At 42.8% G+C, this 19,562-nt stretch overlaps 1 protein-coding gene across 1 annotated transcript in view; it reads right to left on the bottom strand.

The window, feature by feature from the left end:
* dnai1.2 (dynein, axonemal, intermediate chain 1, paralog 2) overlaps positions 1-19,562 on the bottom strand; it is a 206,416-nt gene that overhangs the window by 169,017 nt on the left and 17,837 nt on the right. The window contains exons 5-6 of the mRNA XM_063042782.1: positions 19,182-19,262; positions 790-916 (exon numbers count right to left, since the gene is read on the bottom strand). Of these exons, the coding sequence (XP_062898852.1) occupies positions 790-916; positions 19,182-19,262 (208 nt within the window). The remainder of the gene's footprint in view (positions 1-789; positions 917-19,181; positions 19,263-19,562) is intronic.

Here is a 19,562-nt window from a genome sequence, read left to right as displayed (position 1 = left end):
TTGGGACCAGGTTAGGTCTTCAGAGATCTTGACACTCAGGAACTTGAAACTGCTCATTCTCTCCACTTCTGGTCCCTCTATGAGGATTGGTATGTGTTCCTTCGTCTTACCCTTCCTGAAGTCCACAATCAGCTCTTTCGTCTTACTGACTTTGAGTACAAGGTTGTCGCTGCGACACTACTCCACTAGTTGGTATATTGGAATAGTAAGTAGAATTAAAATGAGTGAACACCAGAAAATCCTGTCTTTTGTGGCAAATGGAGTGAATGTGCTCACGAAGCAATCCCCCAATCTATGCCAGGTCTCTCCGATGGTGCTACCAGGAGCACCAGATCCAGTAGATGACTCCAACAGACTGGCAGGTGAAGTATCACCCTAAATGGTTGCAATAGAAGAAGTGGAGGGGCAGTTGTGGCACTTGTCCTGCTGGCAGGGATAAGTGCCAGGAGTGTGATCAGTGGGGAGTGACAAGCAGACAACATAGTCATGTAGAGAACAATCCCTTTGAAAGCGGAGAGTGGTGAGGAGGGAAAGATGTGTTTAGTGGAAAGATCCTGTTGAAGATGGCAGAAGGTACAGGGAATGATGTACCCTAATCGTCAACTAGTTATTCTCCCACATAGGTGCTACCTGGCTTCCTAAGTTCATCTAGCATTTTGTGGGTGCTGCTGTCAATTTAATCAATATGCTATAGACTGCATACTAAATCACTCTGCAGTCCAGTTCCCCCAGCATAAATATTTTAAGTATTTTTGCAGACTGAACCTACAAAGAAAGAAATTCATGTACCTTCAGAAATCTCCAATTGAGACATCTGTCGCTTTGCTTCATCTGAATCTTTGTGTAATAGGTTTCCATCCAATGAAAAGTGAATGGCTAGTTGGCTAATTATTGGTACCTGTTTGTAAGCTCTTTCCTTTAATATAAAAGAAAGTGGCAAATTAAGAATTCAAACAAATCTTACAAAATACAAGCATTCCCATTATCCATTAAAATCAATAATAAAAAATACAATTTCACTCAATGTACTGGAGAAAGATAGCTTATAAAAAGAAAAGCAAAAACAATCTTCAGTTTAGAGCAATAAACATTGCTTCAGCAGCAATGTAGCAAAAGAGAAAATGATGAAATGATGCTTAATTTATGAACTGACACAAAATATTTTATGTTATCTGCCTTAACAGGCAATTCATAAAAATAAGAATGAAAGCATAAGTAAAAAGGAAGAAAAGCAGAACTGAAGCAGTAATTTATTTGCATATTTTCCAGTTTAATATACTGCATTCAGCACTTACAACAATTTCCCCTCTTACCAGAACACCTTGCAGAACACCTCCATTCAATCTTCAAGTGTGACCCTGAGTTTCTAATTCTGTCACCTTAATTGTTCATTGGATTAACATTCTGACCTATTAATTGTGGCTTCCTACACAGTTTCCAAGATGCCCCAACATAAGCTTGAGGAATATCATCTTATGGAACTGTAAGATCAAGATTCAGTTTCTGCTGCTGTCTATAAGGTGTTTGTATGTTCTCTCCATGATCAAGTGGGTTTCCTCCAGGTGCTCCAGTTGTATCACATATTTCAAAGACGTACAGGTTAGGGTTAACAAGTTATGGGGATGCTACCTTGGTGCCAGAAGCAAAGCAACACTGTGGGTTTTCCCCAGCACATCCTCAGGTTGTGTTGGTTATTGATGCAAAAGATAAATTTCACTGTCTTTTTCAATGTTTCGATATACATGTGACAAAAAAAGCTAATTTCATCTTTAGGGTCTCTGGAGGTCTGTGACCTGTCGTGTTCTGCAAGGAAGAGTGCTGGGGTGTCTGCTCTTCATGATGTATGTGGTCTCACAAGTAAGCTTGCAGATGATACAAAAATTAGCAGGGTTGTTAATAGTGAGGAAACGTTGTCAAAGGATATGGACCAGCTGGAAATCTGGCTACAGAAATGATAGATGGAGTATATTCTGGACAAGTGTGAGGTGGTGTATTTTGGCAGGTCAAATGTAAAAAGAGCAGGGGCAGCCTAGACATTCTGTGCGCGACAGATACCGAGGACATCTTGGATTGTGCAGCAGGAGAAAGTGTTCGTACAAAGAGAATGAGGGCATTCAGAACATTCTGTACACCACAGTTCCCAAAAAGAGTCGAAGGATTGTGCATGAGTAGGCACTTCCCAAAGGCCAATATAAAGTTGATATTAAGAGGAACAGACACTGTGGGAGTGGTCATTGTTGGAGTGGGGAGTTCAAGCTTTGGCTCATAGAAACTTTGGCAAGGAGAGATGAAGGCTGTAGTCTGATTTTTTCATTTAATTTTTCTTTCTTATTGCACAGTTAGAGCAGTGGAGATGCCAGGCAGGACAGTGGAATGCTCCTCTCCTGGGATGTGGAGAAGGCAGAGAGCCTCCAGTGTCTCTGGCAAGAAGTACATCCAGCTGCAGTTGTTTTCAGACCGTGCTAAGACCATAAATTATAGGAGAAGAATTAGGTCATTTGACCTATTGAGTTTGCTCTGCCATTTCGTCATGGCTGATACATTTTCTCTTTCAGCCCCAATCTCCTGCCTTCTCCCTGTGTCCATTTATGCCCTGACTAACCAAGAATCCATTAATCTCTGCCAATGACTTGGCAATAACAGTCATTCACAGTTGCCTGTGGCAACGAATTCCACAGATTCATCACTCTCTGATGAAAGGAATTCCTTCCCATCTCCATTCTAAAAGGACACCCCTCTATTCTAAGGCCGTGTCCTCTGGTCTTCGACACCCCCATCATAGGAAACATTCTCTCCACGTCCACTCTATCAAGGCCTTACAATATTCAATAGGCTTCAATGAGGTCACCTTTTATTCTTTTGAATTCCAGTAAGTACAGGCCCAGAACCATCAAAAGCTCCTCATATGACAAGCCTTTCAATCCCAGAATCATTTCTGTGAACCTCCTTGGAAGCCTCTCCAATGTCAGCATGTCCTTTCTTAGATAGAGGCCCAAAAGTTCTCACAATACTCCAAGTGAAGCCTCACCAGTGCTTTATAAGGACTAAATATTACACCCTTGTTTTTATATTCTACTCCTCTTAAAATAAATGCTAACATTGCATTTTCCTTCCTCATCACAGACTCAACATGTAAATTAAACTTTAGAGACTCATGGACAAAGACCCTAAGTCTCTCTACAACTCAGATTTTTGAATTGTTGTCTCCATTTAGAAATCAGTCCATGGTTTTATTTTTTCTACCAAAGTGCATGATCATACACTTCCCAACACTGTATTCCATCTGCCACTTCTTTGCCCATTCTCCTAATCTGACTGTCTTCTGTAGCCTCTCTGCTTCCTCCAAACTACCTTCCAGTCCATCTATCTTCATATCGTCCACAAAACTGACCACAAAGCCATCAATTCCATCACCCAAATCATTGACATATAATGTAAAGAGAAATAGTCCCAACATAGAACCCTGCGGAACACCCCTAGTCACTGGCAGCCACTAGAAAAGGCTCCCCTTATTCCCACTCTTTGCCTCCTGCCAATCAGCCACTATTTTTTCCATGCTAGAATACTTCCTATAATACCATGAGCTCTTAACTTGTTAAGCAGCCTGATGTGTGGCACCCTGTCAAAGGGCTTCTGAAAATCCAAGTACATGGTATCCACAGATTCTCCTTTGTCTATCTTGCTTGTTTTTTCTTCAAAGAATCCCACCAGATTTCTCAGGCAAGATTTTCCTTTCGGGAAAGCATGCTGACTACAGCCTATATTATCATGTGACTCCAAGTACCCCCCAAAACCACATCCTTAACAATCGACTCCAACATCTTTCCAACCAGTGAAGTCAGACTAATTGGTCCATAATTTCCTTTCTTCTGCCCCTCTCCCTTCTTGAAGAATGGAATGATACTTGTTACTTTCCAGTCCTCCAGGACTGCCAGAATCAATTGATTGAGAAAGATCAATACTAAGACTTTCAAAATCACTTCAGCCACCTCTTTCAGAACCCTGGGATGTAGACCATCTCATCCAGGTGACTGCTCTATCTTCAGACTTTTCAATTTCCCAAGAACCTACTCCCTAGTAATGGCAACCTCAGTCACTTCTGCCCCCTAACATGCTTGAACACCCAGCACACTGTGTGTCTTCCAGTGAAGGTTGATGCAAAATACTTATTCAGTTCATCCGCTATTTCCTCATCCCTGATTTTTCAGCAGTCTGATATCTACTCTTGCCTCTCTTTTCACATTTTGTACAGGTTTTCCCCGCCATCCGAAGGTAGAGCATTCCAATGAAACGGTTCGTAAGCCGAAATGTCGTAAAGTGAAGAAGCAATTACCATTTATTAATATGGGAAAAATTTTTGAGCGTTTCCTGACCCAAAAAATAACCTACCAAATCATGCCAAATAACACATAAAACCTAAAATAACAGTAACATATAGTAAAAGCAGGAATGATATGATAAACACACAGCCCATACAAAGTAGAAATACTTCTTGCAATCATTGAAGCACAGTCTAGCGCAACGAAAATCTCACGCATGCGCTCTCGGCGGAAGCACTCTCTCTGGTAGCCTTTAAGCTATGAGGCTGCCAAATCATACCAAATAACAAATCATACTAAATGACACAAAAATACACAACCTATATAAAGTAGAAATAATGTACGTACAGTGTAGTTTCACTTACGGGAATCGGGATGGTGTGTTAGGCTGAGTTGTCGGAAATTAAAGTGGTGGGAGGTAGAGGAGACTGGGGTGTCATCTCAACATAGTCTATTTCCAATAGTCTATTTCAGCCAGGTCATCTTCTTCTATGTCTGCCTGCCTCGATATCGAAGGTCGAGGTTCGTCGTCTGCTGTGGCTGATGTGCAAGGCTTGAAAAACGACAGTATACTTGACTGCTGAGCCTCGCATATTTTTAAATCATAGAGTCCTTTGTAAGCACTCAAAACATCCTGCAAACCTGCCCTAAACATACATGCCCTTTCAAAATTAAAGTCATACTTTTCTGCAATCATTGCAGCGCTGTCAATCGCAGTGAAAATCTCACGCAACTGCTTCACGTTCAGTCCCTGAACGACTTCATTTTCGTTACTGCGTTCGGTTTCGATATTATCCTTTCCTCTTGCAATTGCATCAGCTCTTCATCTGTCAATTCTTGGTCATGGGATGCCAAAACCACTTCAACATCATCTTCGTCAACTTCCACAAACCCAGCCTCCTTAGCCAAGCTCACTATTGTCGTATTTATTGTTGATGGTTCGAAGCCTTTAAAAACGTTCACTGCTTCAGGACATAGTTTCCTCCAAATGCCATTTCTCAATGAGACTGTTAGCCTATCGAGAGCATCTCCAATGTTGGCGATTGCCAGTTTTATATTGTAGTCTTTCCAGATCTCTTGCAAAGATGCTTCGGAGTTGCCCTCTCTGTCAATAGCACTTACAATAAAACACATCACATTTTGCGTATAGTAAGCCTTAATTGTAGTTATTAGGCCTTGGTTGCACGGCTGCAGCAACCATGTCGTATTCGGCGGTAAGAATGCAACACGAACATTACTGCCATTCCCGGTAATGGCAGGCGGATGAGCAGCACAATTATCGACAATCACAAGACACCTATTATCGAGGTTATTTTCTCTACAGTATTTTTCAACAAAAGGACTAACGTATCTGCTCATGTACTCAGAAAAAAGCACTTGGGTGTTCCAACTGCTTGGATGTGAACGGAACACAACGGGAAGTGTTTTCTTATCAACGCCTTTAAGTGCCCTCGGATTTTCTGAATGGTACACTAGTAGAGGCTTAGTGGCGTTAATAATAGGCATTAGGGTAAACCTGTCTTTCGATGCCTTGTGTCCCTTAGCCTGCTTTTCTTCTTTTGAAATAAATGTCTTACTCGGCAATTTTTTTCCAATAAATTGCAGTTTCGTCACAGTTAAACACTTGCTTATACGAATAACCACCTTCTGTAATTATTTTCTTCAGTTCTGCTGGGAACCTTGCAGCAGCTTCAGTTATCAGCCGAAGCACTCTCTCCAGTAAACGATAAACTATGAAGCTGCCCTCGCCTCAGAAACCGATCAAGCCACCCGTGACTACCTTTAAATTCCACTTTCACAACACTTTCATCACCATCAGCCAGTGCTTTCTATTTCAGCTTTTTAAAAAGACTGACTGATTTCTCCTTAAGTATAAGATAACTTAAAGGAACACCACGTTTTGTACACCCATCAATCCACTCAAGCAATAGACTTTCCATTTTATCCATTACTGGATGCCGACTAAGAGAGAACACTTTGCTACGAGCAGAACCAACAGTAACATCGGCGGCTTTCAAGATTTTTTCTCTCTGTGTATAAATAGTGCGAATGGTGGATGCAGGCAAGTTCAACGCGCGGACCATGTCCTTACTTCATTCACCATGATCGAAATGCTTAATTATGTCTAGTTTTACGCGAAGTGTTAACACCCTTACGAGCTCTTTTAGGCTTTTCCGATACCTTAGAACTCATCTTGCTAACGGATGCACAAAATAAATCGAGATAAATCACGTGTTTAAGCAATGGCGGCTAGAATGCAGTTCCGGGGGAGGAGCTTGGCTGCTCGGGGCACGCGCTGCTTTTTTTTTTGCACGCTGCCATTTTTTGTGCGTTGCTTTTTTCGTAACGCTGAAAAAACCTTCTGTTAGCGAAAACAGGGTACTAATGTAGGTCTTTCGTAACAGTGAGGTTTCGTAAAGCGAATGTTCGAAAAGCGGGGGACACCTGTGTAAGTTTCTTTGAAGAAAGTTTTGGTATCCTCTTTAATATTATTGGCTAGCTTACCTTCGTATTCCACCTTTTCCTTCTTTATGACCTTCTAAGTTGCCTTTTGTTGGTTTTTAAATGCCTTCTAATCCTCTAACTTCCCACTAATTTTTGACCTACTATTTGCCTTCTCTTTGGCTTATATGTTCGCTTTGACTTCTCTTGTCAACCACAAGTGCGTCATCTTGCCTTTAGAATACTTCTTCTCTGGGATGATGCACCTTGTGAATTGCTCCCAGAAATTCCAGCCATTGCTGCACTGCCATCATCCCTGCATAGTGTTCCCTTACAAACAATTTTGGCCAATTCCTCTCTCATGCCTCTGTACTTCCCCCTACTCCAATGTAATACCGATATGTTTGACTTTACCTTCTCCTTCTCAGATTGCAAGATGAAGTCGATCATATTATGATCACTGTGATAAGGAATTGGAACTGTAAGTGGATGGAATTTCAGATCATTATGGAGGCTGAGAGGGCTCATTCCAATGGCCCAATCAACGGCAGGAGCAGACTATAGCGATGAGGTTTCTCACAGGTTGGCAGTGCCTGTTTAAAAGGAGAGCTTTGTGGGTGTTCAGGCTCATTCCGATGGTCTAAACAGTGGCAGGACACAATGATATCTTATGGTCTTGATCAATTGAACAAAAAAAAGATAGTTACACTCAAGTTGCAGGACACATAATTGTCAGGAGGGAGAAAGGGAATAAGCAGCCAGTGCAGAGTGTCATTCTCCTCAACAGGCATACCAGTTTGGAATTGAGTTGACTTTATTACATACATCCTTCATATACATGAGGAATAAAAATCTTTACGTTATATCTCTGTCTAAATATGCAATGAGCAATTTATAGTAATTTATAATAAATAGTATGTACAACAGGATAGTCAATATAACATAGAAATACAGTTGTGTCAGGATGAACTAAGCAGCCTAACGGCCTGGTGGAGGAAGCTGTCCCGGAGCCTGTTGGTCCTGGCTTTTATACTGCAGTACCATTTCCCGAATGGTAGCAGCTGGAACAGTTTGTGGTTGGGGCGACTCGGGTTCCCAATGATCCTTCGGGTCCTTTTCACACTCCTGTTTTTGTAAATATCCTGAATAATGGGAAGTTCACATCCACAGATGCACTGGGCTGTTGCACCACTCTCTGCAGAGTCCTGCGATTGAGGGAAGTACAGTTCCCATACCAGGTAGTGATGCAGCCAGTCAGGATGCTCTCAATTGTGCCCCTATAGAACGTTCTTAGGATTTGGGGGCCCATACCAAACATCTTCAACCATCTGAGGAGAAAGAGGCACTGTTGTGCCTTTTTCACCGCACTACCGCTATGTACAGACCACGAGAGATCCTCAGCTGAGGAACTTAAAGTTGTTTACCCTCTCAACCCCAGATGCATGAATGTCAGTAGGGGTTAGCCTGTCTCCATTCCTCCTGTAGTCCACAACCAGCTCCTTTGTTTTCACAACATTGAGAGAGAGGTTGTTTTCTTGACACCACTGTATCAGGGTGATGACTTCTTCTCTGTATGCTGCCTCGTTATTATTTGAGATTAGGCCAATCAGGGTAGTATCATCAGCAAATTAAATTAGCAGACTGGAGCTGTGGGTGGCGACACAGTCATGGTTATATAGAAAGTAAAGGAGGGGGCTTAGGATACAGCTCTGAGGGGCACCTGTGTTGAGGGTCAGAGAGGCAGCGGTAAGGGAGCTCACTCTTCCCACCCGTTAGTAATCTGACAAAATGTCCAGGATACAGCTGCACAAAGCAGGGTGAAGGCCACGGTCTCTGAGCTTCTTGTTGAGCCTGGAGGGAACTATGGTGTTGAATGCTGAACTATAGTTCAAGAGCAGCATTCTCACATAAGCATCCTTCTTCTCCAGATGTGTAAGGATGGTGTGTAGTAGAGCTGTGGCTATTGTGTCATCTGTCAATCAGTTGTGTCTGTAGGTGAATTGTAAGGGGTCCAGAGTGGGTGGTAGCATGCTGCAGATGTAGTCCTTGACCAGAGTCTGAAAGCATTTGCTTATTATTGAGGTGAGTGTGACAGGATGCCAGTCGTTCAGACATGTTACCTTGGTATTTTTAGGTTCAGGAACAATGGTGGATGTTTTGAAGCAGGAGGGAACTCTACACTGGAAGAGGGAGAGGCTGAAATATAAGTAAACACACCCGCCAGTTGTTCCGCGCACACTCTGAGTACCTGCCCTGGGATGCCATCTGGTCCCGCAGCCTGTGTTACGAGAATACACATAAAATTAAGATGTTTGCTGGCCTGGGCTAGCATCAGTGCCATCAGCAGTTGGTCTGCCACCTGCCCTCAGGGGAAGGAGAGATAAGGAACAATGGAGCAGCGTCTGGAGATGTGTAATGAAGGGACGTGGGAGAGAGAGAGCTGTCTGGAGCAGCTCCCCCCTTTGAACCCTGAACTGTTTGAAGTGATGGACAGGCGATGCCCCAGCAGGGGGATAAAAAGGGACAGGTTCGCTAAGACAAGGACACACGCCACCCGAGGTAACGAGACCCTGGAAGCGGTGCGCCTCTCACGAGTGGGTGAGAAGTTCCAGACAACGGCCGGGGTGGAAAGGTACGATCAGCGGGAACCCGGTGTGTGTCCGCCCTTGCCTGGGTGCCGGGTTCACTGCAGAGGATCGACCGCATCTGGAGGAGGGGTCACAGTCGGTGACCTCAGGTGACATCACAAAGGACCCGCCCAAAAGCTGCTTGTGAGCCATCTCGCAGGTCTGTGAGTGAAGCAGTGTTCTGAATGATCAGTTGTTCCTGTTCTCTCTGTCTCTCTTCCCCCACGTTGTCCATCGCCATGGCCACGATTACTGCGAACTGAACTGGACTGAACTTGAGTCATTTTGAAATTTGGTCATTTACCCCTAGACAACGATAGAGCTTGATTGATGCTGTTATCTTAATTCTGTGCACATGTGTGTTTATCATCGCTGAACTGTTGCATTTATTATCCTTTCGATTACTGTGTTGCTTGTTTCTTTAATAAAACTTTCTTAGTTCTAGTACTCCAGACTCCAACTGAGTGATCCATTTCTGCTGGTTTGGCAACCCAGTTACGGGGTACGTAACACCTGTTAGGGGGAATTATCTAACAGAGGAATGCTAGAGTGGTCAGGAGTCTTTCTCTGATCCTGGCTCCACTCAGAAGGAGAGTGCAGTAGTTAGAGAAGCGGACAGGACATTAGGAGGGAAACCTCTCCCAGGGTATTACATATGCAAACGGAAATGGAGGTGGATTGGCCACACCAACAACATCACCAGGCAGGCATTAAAATGGCATCCCCAGGGGAAAAGGAAAAAGAGACATCCAAAGAACACATGGAAGAAAGACACCGAGGTTGAAATTAGATGATGGGTCACTCCTCGTTCACCCTTCAGAAACTGGCTCAGAACAGAAGACAGTGGAGATGGGAGGTCATCAATGGCCTGTGCTCCACCCACTTCCCCTGCATTTTCCAGATATCCACGTTCACCTTCCTGCTGCCTTAACATGGATAAAGTTCTTCTTGTCCTCACCTACCACCCCTTGAGCATCCACATCCAACATATCATTCTTTGCAACTTCTGCCATCTTCAACAAGACCCTACCACCAAACACATCTTTATCTCTGCCCCATGCCCTCCCACTCTCTGCTTACTGCAGGGATCGCTCCATCCTTGCTTCCTTTGATCATTCATCATTCACCACCAATCTCTCTCCTAGTACTTATCCCTGCAGATGGCCGAAGTACTACACCTGTTCATTCACCTATTCTCTCACCTCCATTCAAGGCCCCGACCAGTCCTTCCAGGTGAGACACTTCACTTGCAAATCTGTTGGGGTCATGTACACTATCCAGCGCTCCCAATGCAGCCTTTCGACCTTGGTGAGACCCAATTTTTATTGGGGGTCCACCAAGAAGAAATAAAAATGTAGACTATTTTCTAAATGGGAGATAAAAAGCAAAAATCTGATTGCAAGAGATTTGGGAGTCCTCATGCAGGATTCCCTAAAGGATAATATGCATGTTGAGTCTGTGGTGAGGAAGGCAAATGTGATGTTAGCATTCATTTCAACAGGACTCGAACATAAAGGAAAAGATGTAATGTTGAGGCTTTATAAAGCACTGGTGAGTCCTCACTTAGAGTAGCAGAGGGATCTGGGGGTACATGTCCACACAGTTGCCTCACAGGTAGATAGGGTAGTTAAGAAAGCTTATGGGGTGTTAGCTTTCATAAGTCAAGGGATAGAGTTTAAGAGTCGCGAGGTAATGATGCAGCTCTATAAAACTCTGGTTAGGCCACACTTGGAGTACTGTGTCCAGTTCTGGTCACCTCGCTATAGGAAGGATGTGGAAGCATTGGAAAGGGTACAGAGGAGATTTACCAGGATGCTGCTGGGTTCAGAGAGTATGCATTATGATCAGAGATTAAGGGAGCTAGGGCTTTACTCTTTGGAGAGAAGGAGGATGAGAGGAGACATGATAGAGGTACACAAGATATTAAGAATAGGTAGAGTGGACAGCCAGCACCTCTTCCCCAAGGCACCACTGCTCAATACAAGAGGACATGGCTTTAAGGTAAGGGGTGGGAAGTTCAAGGGGGATATTAGAGGAAGGTTTTTCACTCAGAGAGTGGTTGGTGCATGGAATGCACTGCCTGAGTCAGTGGTGAAGGCAGATACACTAGTGAAATTTAAGAGACTAGTAGACAGGTATATGGGGAATTTAAGGTGGGGGGTTATATGGGAAGCAGGGTTTAAGGGTCAGCACAACATTGTGGGCCGAAGGGCCTGTACTGTGCTGTACTATTCTATGTTCTGTGTATTGTGAACAGATTTTGGCCCCTTATCTAATAGTCCGTGAGCCAGTAGGGTTGGTCGGTACCATCTGAGGGGAATAATGCTCATAGTGATTTTTGGCAAGGTATACATCTCTAGAGTTAGAAAATCTGTGATAGCATTGCACAAGTGGTAGCTTTATGTGTGCTATCATGCATTTTATAACACTACCCTAAAATAAGCATTTCTGAAAAGTGGCCAATATAAAGTACAACATATATATTCAACCTAGTGGTATTTTGTCATCAGTGATCCCTCAACATCAAAATTTGTTACAATGATAGCTGAATTCAAGCACTTTCATATTGTAGAAATTTATGATAACATTTGATGAAAAGTATGTCATTGGTGGCACTCGCAGTACAGTGCCCAATTTCAGTTGAGTGAATCATTTCATTTTTAGAAAAATATTTCTCTGTTGCTTATTTTGGAAAAGTCAATAAAACCCCAAGGACACATATAATCATATGGATTTGTAGAGAAATTATTCAGGAATTCAAATAAGTAATCACTTTTTGTATATATTCCATATTAACATCAGTACAGCAGAAAATGTTACCCCACCCCACAAAAGGTAAAAAACCTCATTTGGAGAGATTTCTGGAGTTTTATTAATGTCATGATATTTTCCATACTGTTGTATCAAATCAAAACAATCTTCAGCATTTGTCACAGCATATGAAATAATTCAAATGTGGGGTTCCACACGGCCATAACCTAGGCCCCATTTGGTAGTAAAATGACTATATTTAATCAAAGACTGCTTTCCATACTTTCATAACCTATTAATAATCATAATAATTTTCCAAGTCTTCCACATCTTCATCTGAACTTTCCACACCCTCTGAGGTGGACGGCTGGTTCTCACAGTCTGCCAGTCTACACATATCAGTACACCTGAGGCCATTAAGCAGCACACATACTTCTTGGGAGTGAACATTTTTTGGACAGTTACATGCTATTAGATCCAAGGACGGCATCGGGTGCTGGCTGGCCTTCCATCCAGTGCACAACCAACTGTTCAGCTTCTTCTTCTGTCTCCATCTTCCATCCTCTGCCAACAGGGCTTGGCACTTGTGGGTCCTTCTCCAAACATCTTCTCCATATACCAGCCTGGTAGTTGGCTCGCTGTGCATGTTTTGCATGGTGGGAGTTGATGACTTCTGATTTCACCTTTTTTGGCACAGAAAAGGTGATACCTGAGCTCATTGACTTGGTGGTTGATGCTTTTGAGGCATACAGGAGACATGTAAATGCCTCCAGTTTGTCCATCAGTTTTGGGGAGAGGTGCCATTCCTGATCTAACTCTAAGAATATGTCCTGAGTTTCCCTGTTGCTGGACAGAAGTTTTAGGGCACTTGTCTTCCTTTTGCCTGCAAAAGCGCTTGCAGTATCACATCCTGTATATGCTGGCAACCTGATGAGAGCCCTCCAAACCTCTATGCCAACAGTGGCAGCAACCTTCCTGATGTCTACAAGCCTTGTACGGGTTCTAGTGCCACACTTCTGGAACAATGAGGCCTCAATCTTGTCACAAAATGCTAAAGAAGTGATAAAGACATCTGTGCCTTCTGAGCAGATCACTAGAGATTGGTATCCTTCTCTTGTGGCATAGGCAGCTTGGAGAAGTAGGCGGCCATCTGCTTCTTCTTGTTGACACTGAACAGCTGACACCTCCTCACTGAGATGTGATTCTGTAACATTTGTCATTCACATTTGCATACAGAATCTTCTGTAGCTTTGCTCTGTACTCCGCCTTCCTCCATTCATGGTCTATGAAGCTAATGAGACTGTTTTGGTTACTGACTTTAGACAGGAAGCTCCTCCACTGCCTCACCATCTGTGTGCCTGTGATACCTTGCAACTCATAACCAGTCTCTTCATCCCACAGATATCTTTCACTACTCATGATAGAGTTCTCCTTGTATGTGTCGAACACAACATCTATTCTGCTACTCTGACTGCCTTCCCTCAGAGCCATACCTAGAATTGTTGTGGCAACATCTCAAAGTAACTTGATCACCTTTCACTCTTTGGACCAAGTTCATTCCACCAACCAGTGTAGCAGAGTTTCCTGGGAGTTGCTCTTTACTGCTACATTTTTCTGCAAGGTTGTGGCTAAAGTAGCTTTATTTGTCTTTCTCGGCGATCCTTCTGGTGTGGACAGGGCCCAGGGCAATGGTCCAAGGGGATGAGAAAGGATATCCTCCATACGTAGACTGCGCCCTTGTGCCATCACTATGATGCGTCCAAACAAAGACCTGTCTGCTTTCAAGATGATTGCCCTCCCATTTGATTTCACTTCTCTCTTCTTACACATATCAGTGAATGTTTTCAGTTTGTTGGTTTTCATTGGGTCATGGAATTTCTTTGCTGGTGGGTCATGGAATTTCTTTGCTGGTGGGTCTTCCTCTAGTCTCTCATCCTTGAAGGTTGCATAGCATTGCTAACCAATTTCATATGCCTTCATCAGGTCGGAGGCAATGTCTTTGGGGGTTGTTTTGCCGTAGAGATGCTAATGAGGTCCTGCTTCTCTGCAAATGGGTTGACTCATTCATGTATGAGGCTAACCACTGCTGAAACTGCTTCCTCATCTTTCTGGATTCTTGGCCGCTGTGGCTCCGCATGACAAAGCCCTGATTTGTTGCCTTGCAGCATCTCCCTTAACTGTCCTAGGAATGCAATGCAGTGCTCAGCTGTTATGTAATAACACTTGATAGCTCCAGCATTCAGGCTGAACCGTGATGTGCCTCCAGGAGTCTGTGTGTCTTTGTTCACTGTAGCTTCAGTAGCCTGGTCAACAGGGATCTGCCCAAAGGGTTGTTACTTGACAGCTGCACTGAGAATTGACCTCATACACAGAAGGATTCTTCTCTGGGAGGTTCATCATCTGAGCAAAGTAAGGGGACAGGTACCTGGCATAATTCATCTTATCATAGGCAAAGCACCATGGGATCAGGGTTCTTATAGCATGGAGGTGCAACTCCCAGTCCCCCTCATGAGTGGCATGCAGAAGCCCAAGTACTACATTCTCTACCATGTACGTATGATATCCAGAATGCGGATAGCTCTCCATTGTTGTGACGGAGGTGTTCCAGAAAGTCTGTCCACAGGGTTATCAGCTCAGTTAAGAGTGGACTTTGCAGCAGATTGTTCAACTTCTGTTGGTTCAAGTCACTGGCCATGTCGTTCACATGGTCTAAGAATGATTTGATCATCCCATCCCTCTCTGGAATGTTGTCCTCAACCCACGGTGTGAACTCTGCCCATGCCAGTCTCATCAGTGCTTCATAGATGTACTTGTGGACCCTGACAGCACGATTGTAGTGTTTGCCATCAAGGACTCCATTGATGGACCCCTCTGCGACAATTCCAGCCTCTATGCATACATCCTTTAGACCAGCATCCCGAAATCGCTTTCCTAGGATGGCTAAGGCATTACATATGGTATGGAATGTCCCCATCCTGAGAAGAATGTTGGAGAAGTTCTCTTTGTGCTTCCAGGCAATTTCAGTGGCTTTTGCATAGTGTGTTTAATCCATGACTACCACAATTGTTTCTAGATGAAGTTCCTTCCTGATTAGCTCTAATTAGTTCAGGATTTCAAATACTGTGGTCAGCTCTGTGACTGATGAATTGATGGTAGGCAGATACCCAACAATACCTTGTGAGATTGGTTCTTGGTCACAGAATACACACAGAAAGTTACCACCGCTGCAATGCTATCACATATTTTCTAAGACTACAGGTGTATACCTTGCCAAAAATCATTGTTAGAATTATTCCCCACAGATGGTACCAGTGGCCCAAATTTGGGGTCCTGGCTCATGGACTATAAGAAAAGATAGGCTGACATTGGAGGGGGCTCAAAGGAGGATCACGAACATGATACCAGGATTGAGAGGCATGTCATATAACCATATAACCATATAAACATATGAGGAATATTTGATGGCACTGGGCCTGTATTCAACAGAATTCAAAAGAATGAGTGGTGAGCTCATTGAAACCTATCGAATGTAGAAAGGCCTCAATATAGTTGATGTGCAAAGGATGTTTCCTGTGGTGGGGGAGTCAAAGATCAGAGGACACAGCCTCAGAATAGAGGGACCTCCTTTTTAGAATGGAGATGAGAATAAATTTCTTTAGCCAAACAGTGGTGAATCTGTAGAATTTGTTGCCAAAGGCAGCTGTGGAGGCCAAGTCATTTGATATAGTTAATAGTAGAGGTTGATAGATTCTTTATTAGTCAGGGCATGAAGGGGTATGGGGATAAGGCAGGAGATTAGGGCTAACAGGGAAAATGATGAAATGGCAGAGCTGACTCGATGGGCAAATGGCATAATTCTGATCCTATATCTGGTGGTTTCATGGTCCTGTCGAGTACCTCCACTCCATCCACAAAATGCAAAATTTCCCAATGGCTAAACACTTGAATTCCTATCCCCACTCCTGTTCCACCATGTCAGTCCATGGCCTCCTCTTCTACCACAATGAGGGCACTTTCAGTTTGGAAGGGCAACACCTCATATTCCTCTATAGGAAGAGGCGCAGTCGATGTTCAGGCCGTGCTGCCTGGCCTGCTGCGTTCACCAGCAACTTTGATGTGTGTTGCTTGAATTTCCAGCATCTGCAGAATTCCTGTTGTTTACCTCATATTCCTTCTAGGTAGCCTCCAGCCTGATAGCATGAACATTGATTTCTCTAACTTCTGGTCATTTTTTCCTTCCCTCCCCGACTTTTTCTCTTTTTCAATTACCCACTCTGGCATCTTACCTCTTCATTTCACCTGCCTATCACGACTCCCTGATGTCCCTCTTCCTTCTTCCATGATCCACTCTCTTCTCCTATCAGATTCCTTCTTCTCCAGCCCTTTGCCTTACCTATCACCTCTCAGCCTCTTACTTCATACCCCCGCCCCCACCCACCTGGCTTCACCTACCACCTTCTGGCTTGACCTCCTTTCCTCCCCACTCCTTCTTATACTGGAATGTTCTCCCTTCCTTTCCTGTCATGATAAAGGGTCTCACCCCAAAACATTGACTGTTTATTCATTTCCATAGCTGCTCCCTGACCTGCAGACTTACGCCAGCATTTTACATGTGTTGCTCTTAATCTCTAGCATCTGCAGAAGTTTTTACCAGATAAATAAAGAGTAAAAGAGAGGCAAGAATGCTGGAAAATGACGCTGGACAGGTAGTAATTGGGAACAAAAAAGTGATGGATAAACTTATTAAGTTTTGCATCAGTCTCTATTGTGGAGATACTAGCAGTTTGCTAGAAGTTCAGGAGTGCCTGGGGGCAAAAGAGAGTGTAGTTGTTTTTACTAAGGAGAAGGTGCTTGGGAAACCGAAAGATCTGAAGGTAGATATGTCACCTGGACTAGATGAACTACACACCTGCATTCTGCAAATGGTAGCTAAAGAGATTGTAGAGGCAGTAGTAGTGATATTTCAAGAATCACTAGATTTTGGAATGGCTCTGGAGGACTGGAAAATTCAAAAGATACTCGACTCTTTATCAAGAGAGGGAGACAGAAGAAAGGAAATGATGGGCTAGATGACCTGACTTCAGTGGTTGGGAAAGTGTTGGAGTCCATTATTAAGGATGAGTTTTCGGGATTCTTGGAGGCACATGATAAAATAAGCCAAAGTCAGCATGGTTTCCTTAAGGCAGGGGTTTCCAACCTGGGGTCTATGGACACATTGGCTAATGGTAAGGGTCCATAACATTAAAAAATTAGGAACCCATGCCTTAAGGGGATGTTTTGTCTGTCAGATCTGATGAAATTCTGTGAGGAAATAACAAGCAGAACAGATATAATAGAATTAGTGGATGTTGTAAACTTGAATTTCCAAAACGCTTTTGACAAGGTGCTTCACATGAGGCTGCTAAACAAGATAAGAGCCTATAGTATTAGAGGAAATATACTAGTGTGGACAGAAGATTGACTGACTGGTAGGAGGCAAAGAGTGGGAATGACTGGGGCTTTTCTGGTTGGTTGCCCGAGACTCGCGTTGTTTCGCAGGGTTTGGTGTTGGGACCACTTTGTTTCACATTATATGTCAATAATTTGGATGACAAAATTGATGGCTTTGTGGACAATATGAAGATAGGTGGAGAAGCAGGTAGTGTTGAGAAAACTGGCTATCTACATAAGAATTGAGACAGATTGGGAGAATGGGCAAAGAAGTAACAGATGGAATATAGTTCAGCAATGTTTATGCCCATACACTTTCGTAAAGGGAATAAAAGCACAGACTATTTTCTAAATGGGGGGGAAATTAAAAAATCAGAGGTGCAAAGGGTCTTGGGAGTTCGCATGTAGGATTCCCTAAAAGTTAAATTGCAGGTTGAAATGGTGGTAAGGAAGGCAAATCTATTTCAGAAGAACTAATATATAAAAGCAAGGATGTAATGCTGAGTGATTTTACAAGGCATTACAAGACTGTACTTGGAGTATTGTGAGCAGTTTCAGGCTCCTTATCTAAGAAAAGATGTGCTGGCATTGGAGAGGGACAAAGGAGATTTGCGACAATTATTCCAGAAATGAGAAGTTTAATATATGACGAGCATTTTAATAGTTCTGGACTTGTAGTTCCTGGAATTTAGAAGATTTGGGGGTGTGAGGAGGATTGCATTCAAATCTGTTGAATATTAAAAGGCCTAGGTAGTTTGGATGTTGAGAAGTGTTTCCTATAGAGGGGAAATCTTGGACCAGAGGCCACAGCCTCAGAATAGAGAACAGAGAGAAGGAGGAATTTATTTGGCCAGAGGATAGTGAAAATATGACTTTCATTGCCACAGATAGCTTTGGAGGCCAAGTCATTAAGTACATTTAAAGCAGAAATTGATAGGTTCTGATTAGTCAAGGCGTCAAAAACTATGGGGAAAAGGCAGGAGAATGGGGTTGAGAGGGAAAATAAATCAGCCATGATATAATGGCAGAGCAGACTCGATGGACTGAATGGATTAATTCTGTACCCATGTCTTATGGTCTAAGAAAGTATACTCCTCTTGGCAGGACTCTTAAGGAGCATTGATATACAGATATTGATATTGTGTTGCAAATCCATAGGTTCGCAAAAGTTGCAATGGAAAGTAGCAAAAAAGGTGAATGTCATGATGGACTTCAGTAGTCAAGGGAATGGGTATAAGAGTTGGTAAGTCAAGTTAGAGGTGTATACAGTTTTGGTTAGACCATATTTAGCTTATAGTGCCCATTTACGATCACATTACAAGAAGAATCTGGCAGCTCTAGGAATCTAATTAATACGTTTTAAAATAATTGACACACCTAGTGCCAAATGGTGCTAAATGGATCAATTTCATGACCATCACATGCTTTCATGAAGAAGTTTTCTTTTTAAGGACAACTTTTGAGCAACATAGAATAGTTGCACAGATAGTTTCTTGTTCTCTACAAAAATTCCAAATTGATGATGGAATTTTTCATTGAACACCTCAGAGTATACATAAATATATAAAGTTTTTTTCTGAAATATTGTAATTTACTGAAATACATTACTCACTTTGAAGCTGTATCTTACAATGTTTTGAGGAGCATGTGGATTGTTGGCAGTAAGAACACAAGTAATTTCTTCCTTTAGTTCCTAAACAAAAATCAGAATTTACATATTTAAAATAAAAATAAAGAGCAAAATTTACTGACCACATATTCCCAAAGGGAGCTGGGTTCAGATAGAGCATGGGTCAAACAATCAGCAATATTGTGTTGCAAAACAACTACAACTAAACTTCTCTGCAAACTGTCTCTGAAGTAGGCCATTAGTGAAATTTTGATTATAGTAACAAATTGTTAATTTTAATTTTTGTAAGTTTATTGCATCTTTCCTGCAAATAAATCTGAAATACCCATAATCCAGCACCATTAATAACAGAAATAAAGCAGA

The sequence above is a fragment of the Mobula hypostoma genome, chromosome 3 (genome assembly GCF_963921235.1).
Source record: "Mobula hypostoma chromosome 3, sMobHyp1.1, whole genome shotgun sequence".
Lineage (NCBI taxonomy): Eukaryota > Metazoa > Chordata > Chondrichthyes > Myliobatiformes > Myliobatidae > Mobula > Mobula hypostoma.
Note: the sequence above shows the minus strand (reverse complement) of the source record. Positions and strands in the feature narration are given on the sequence as shown.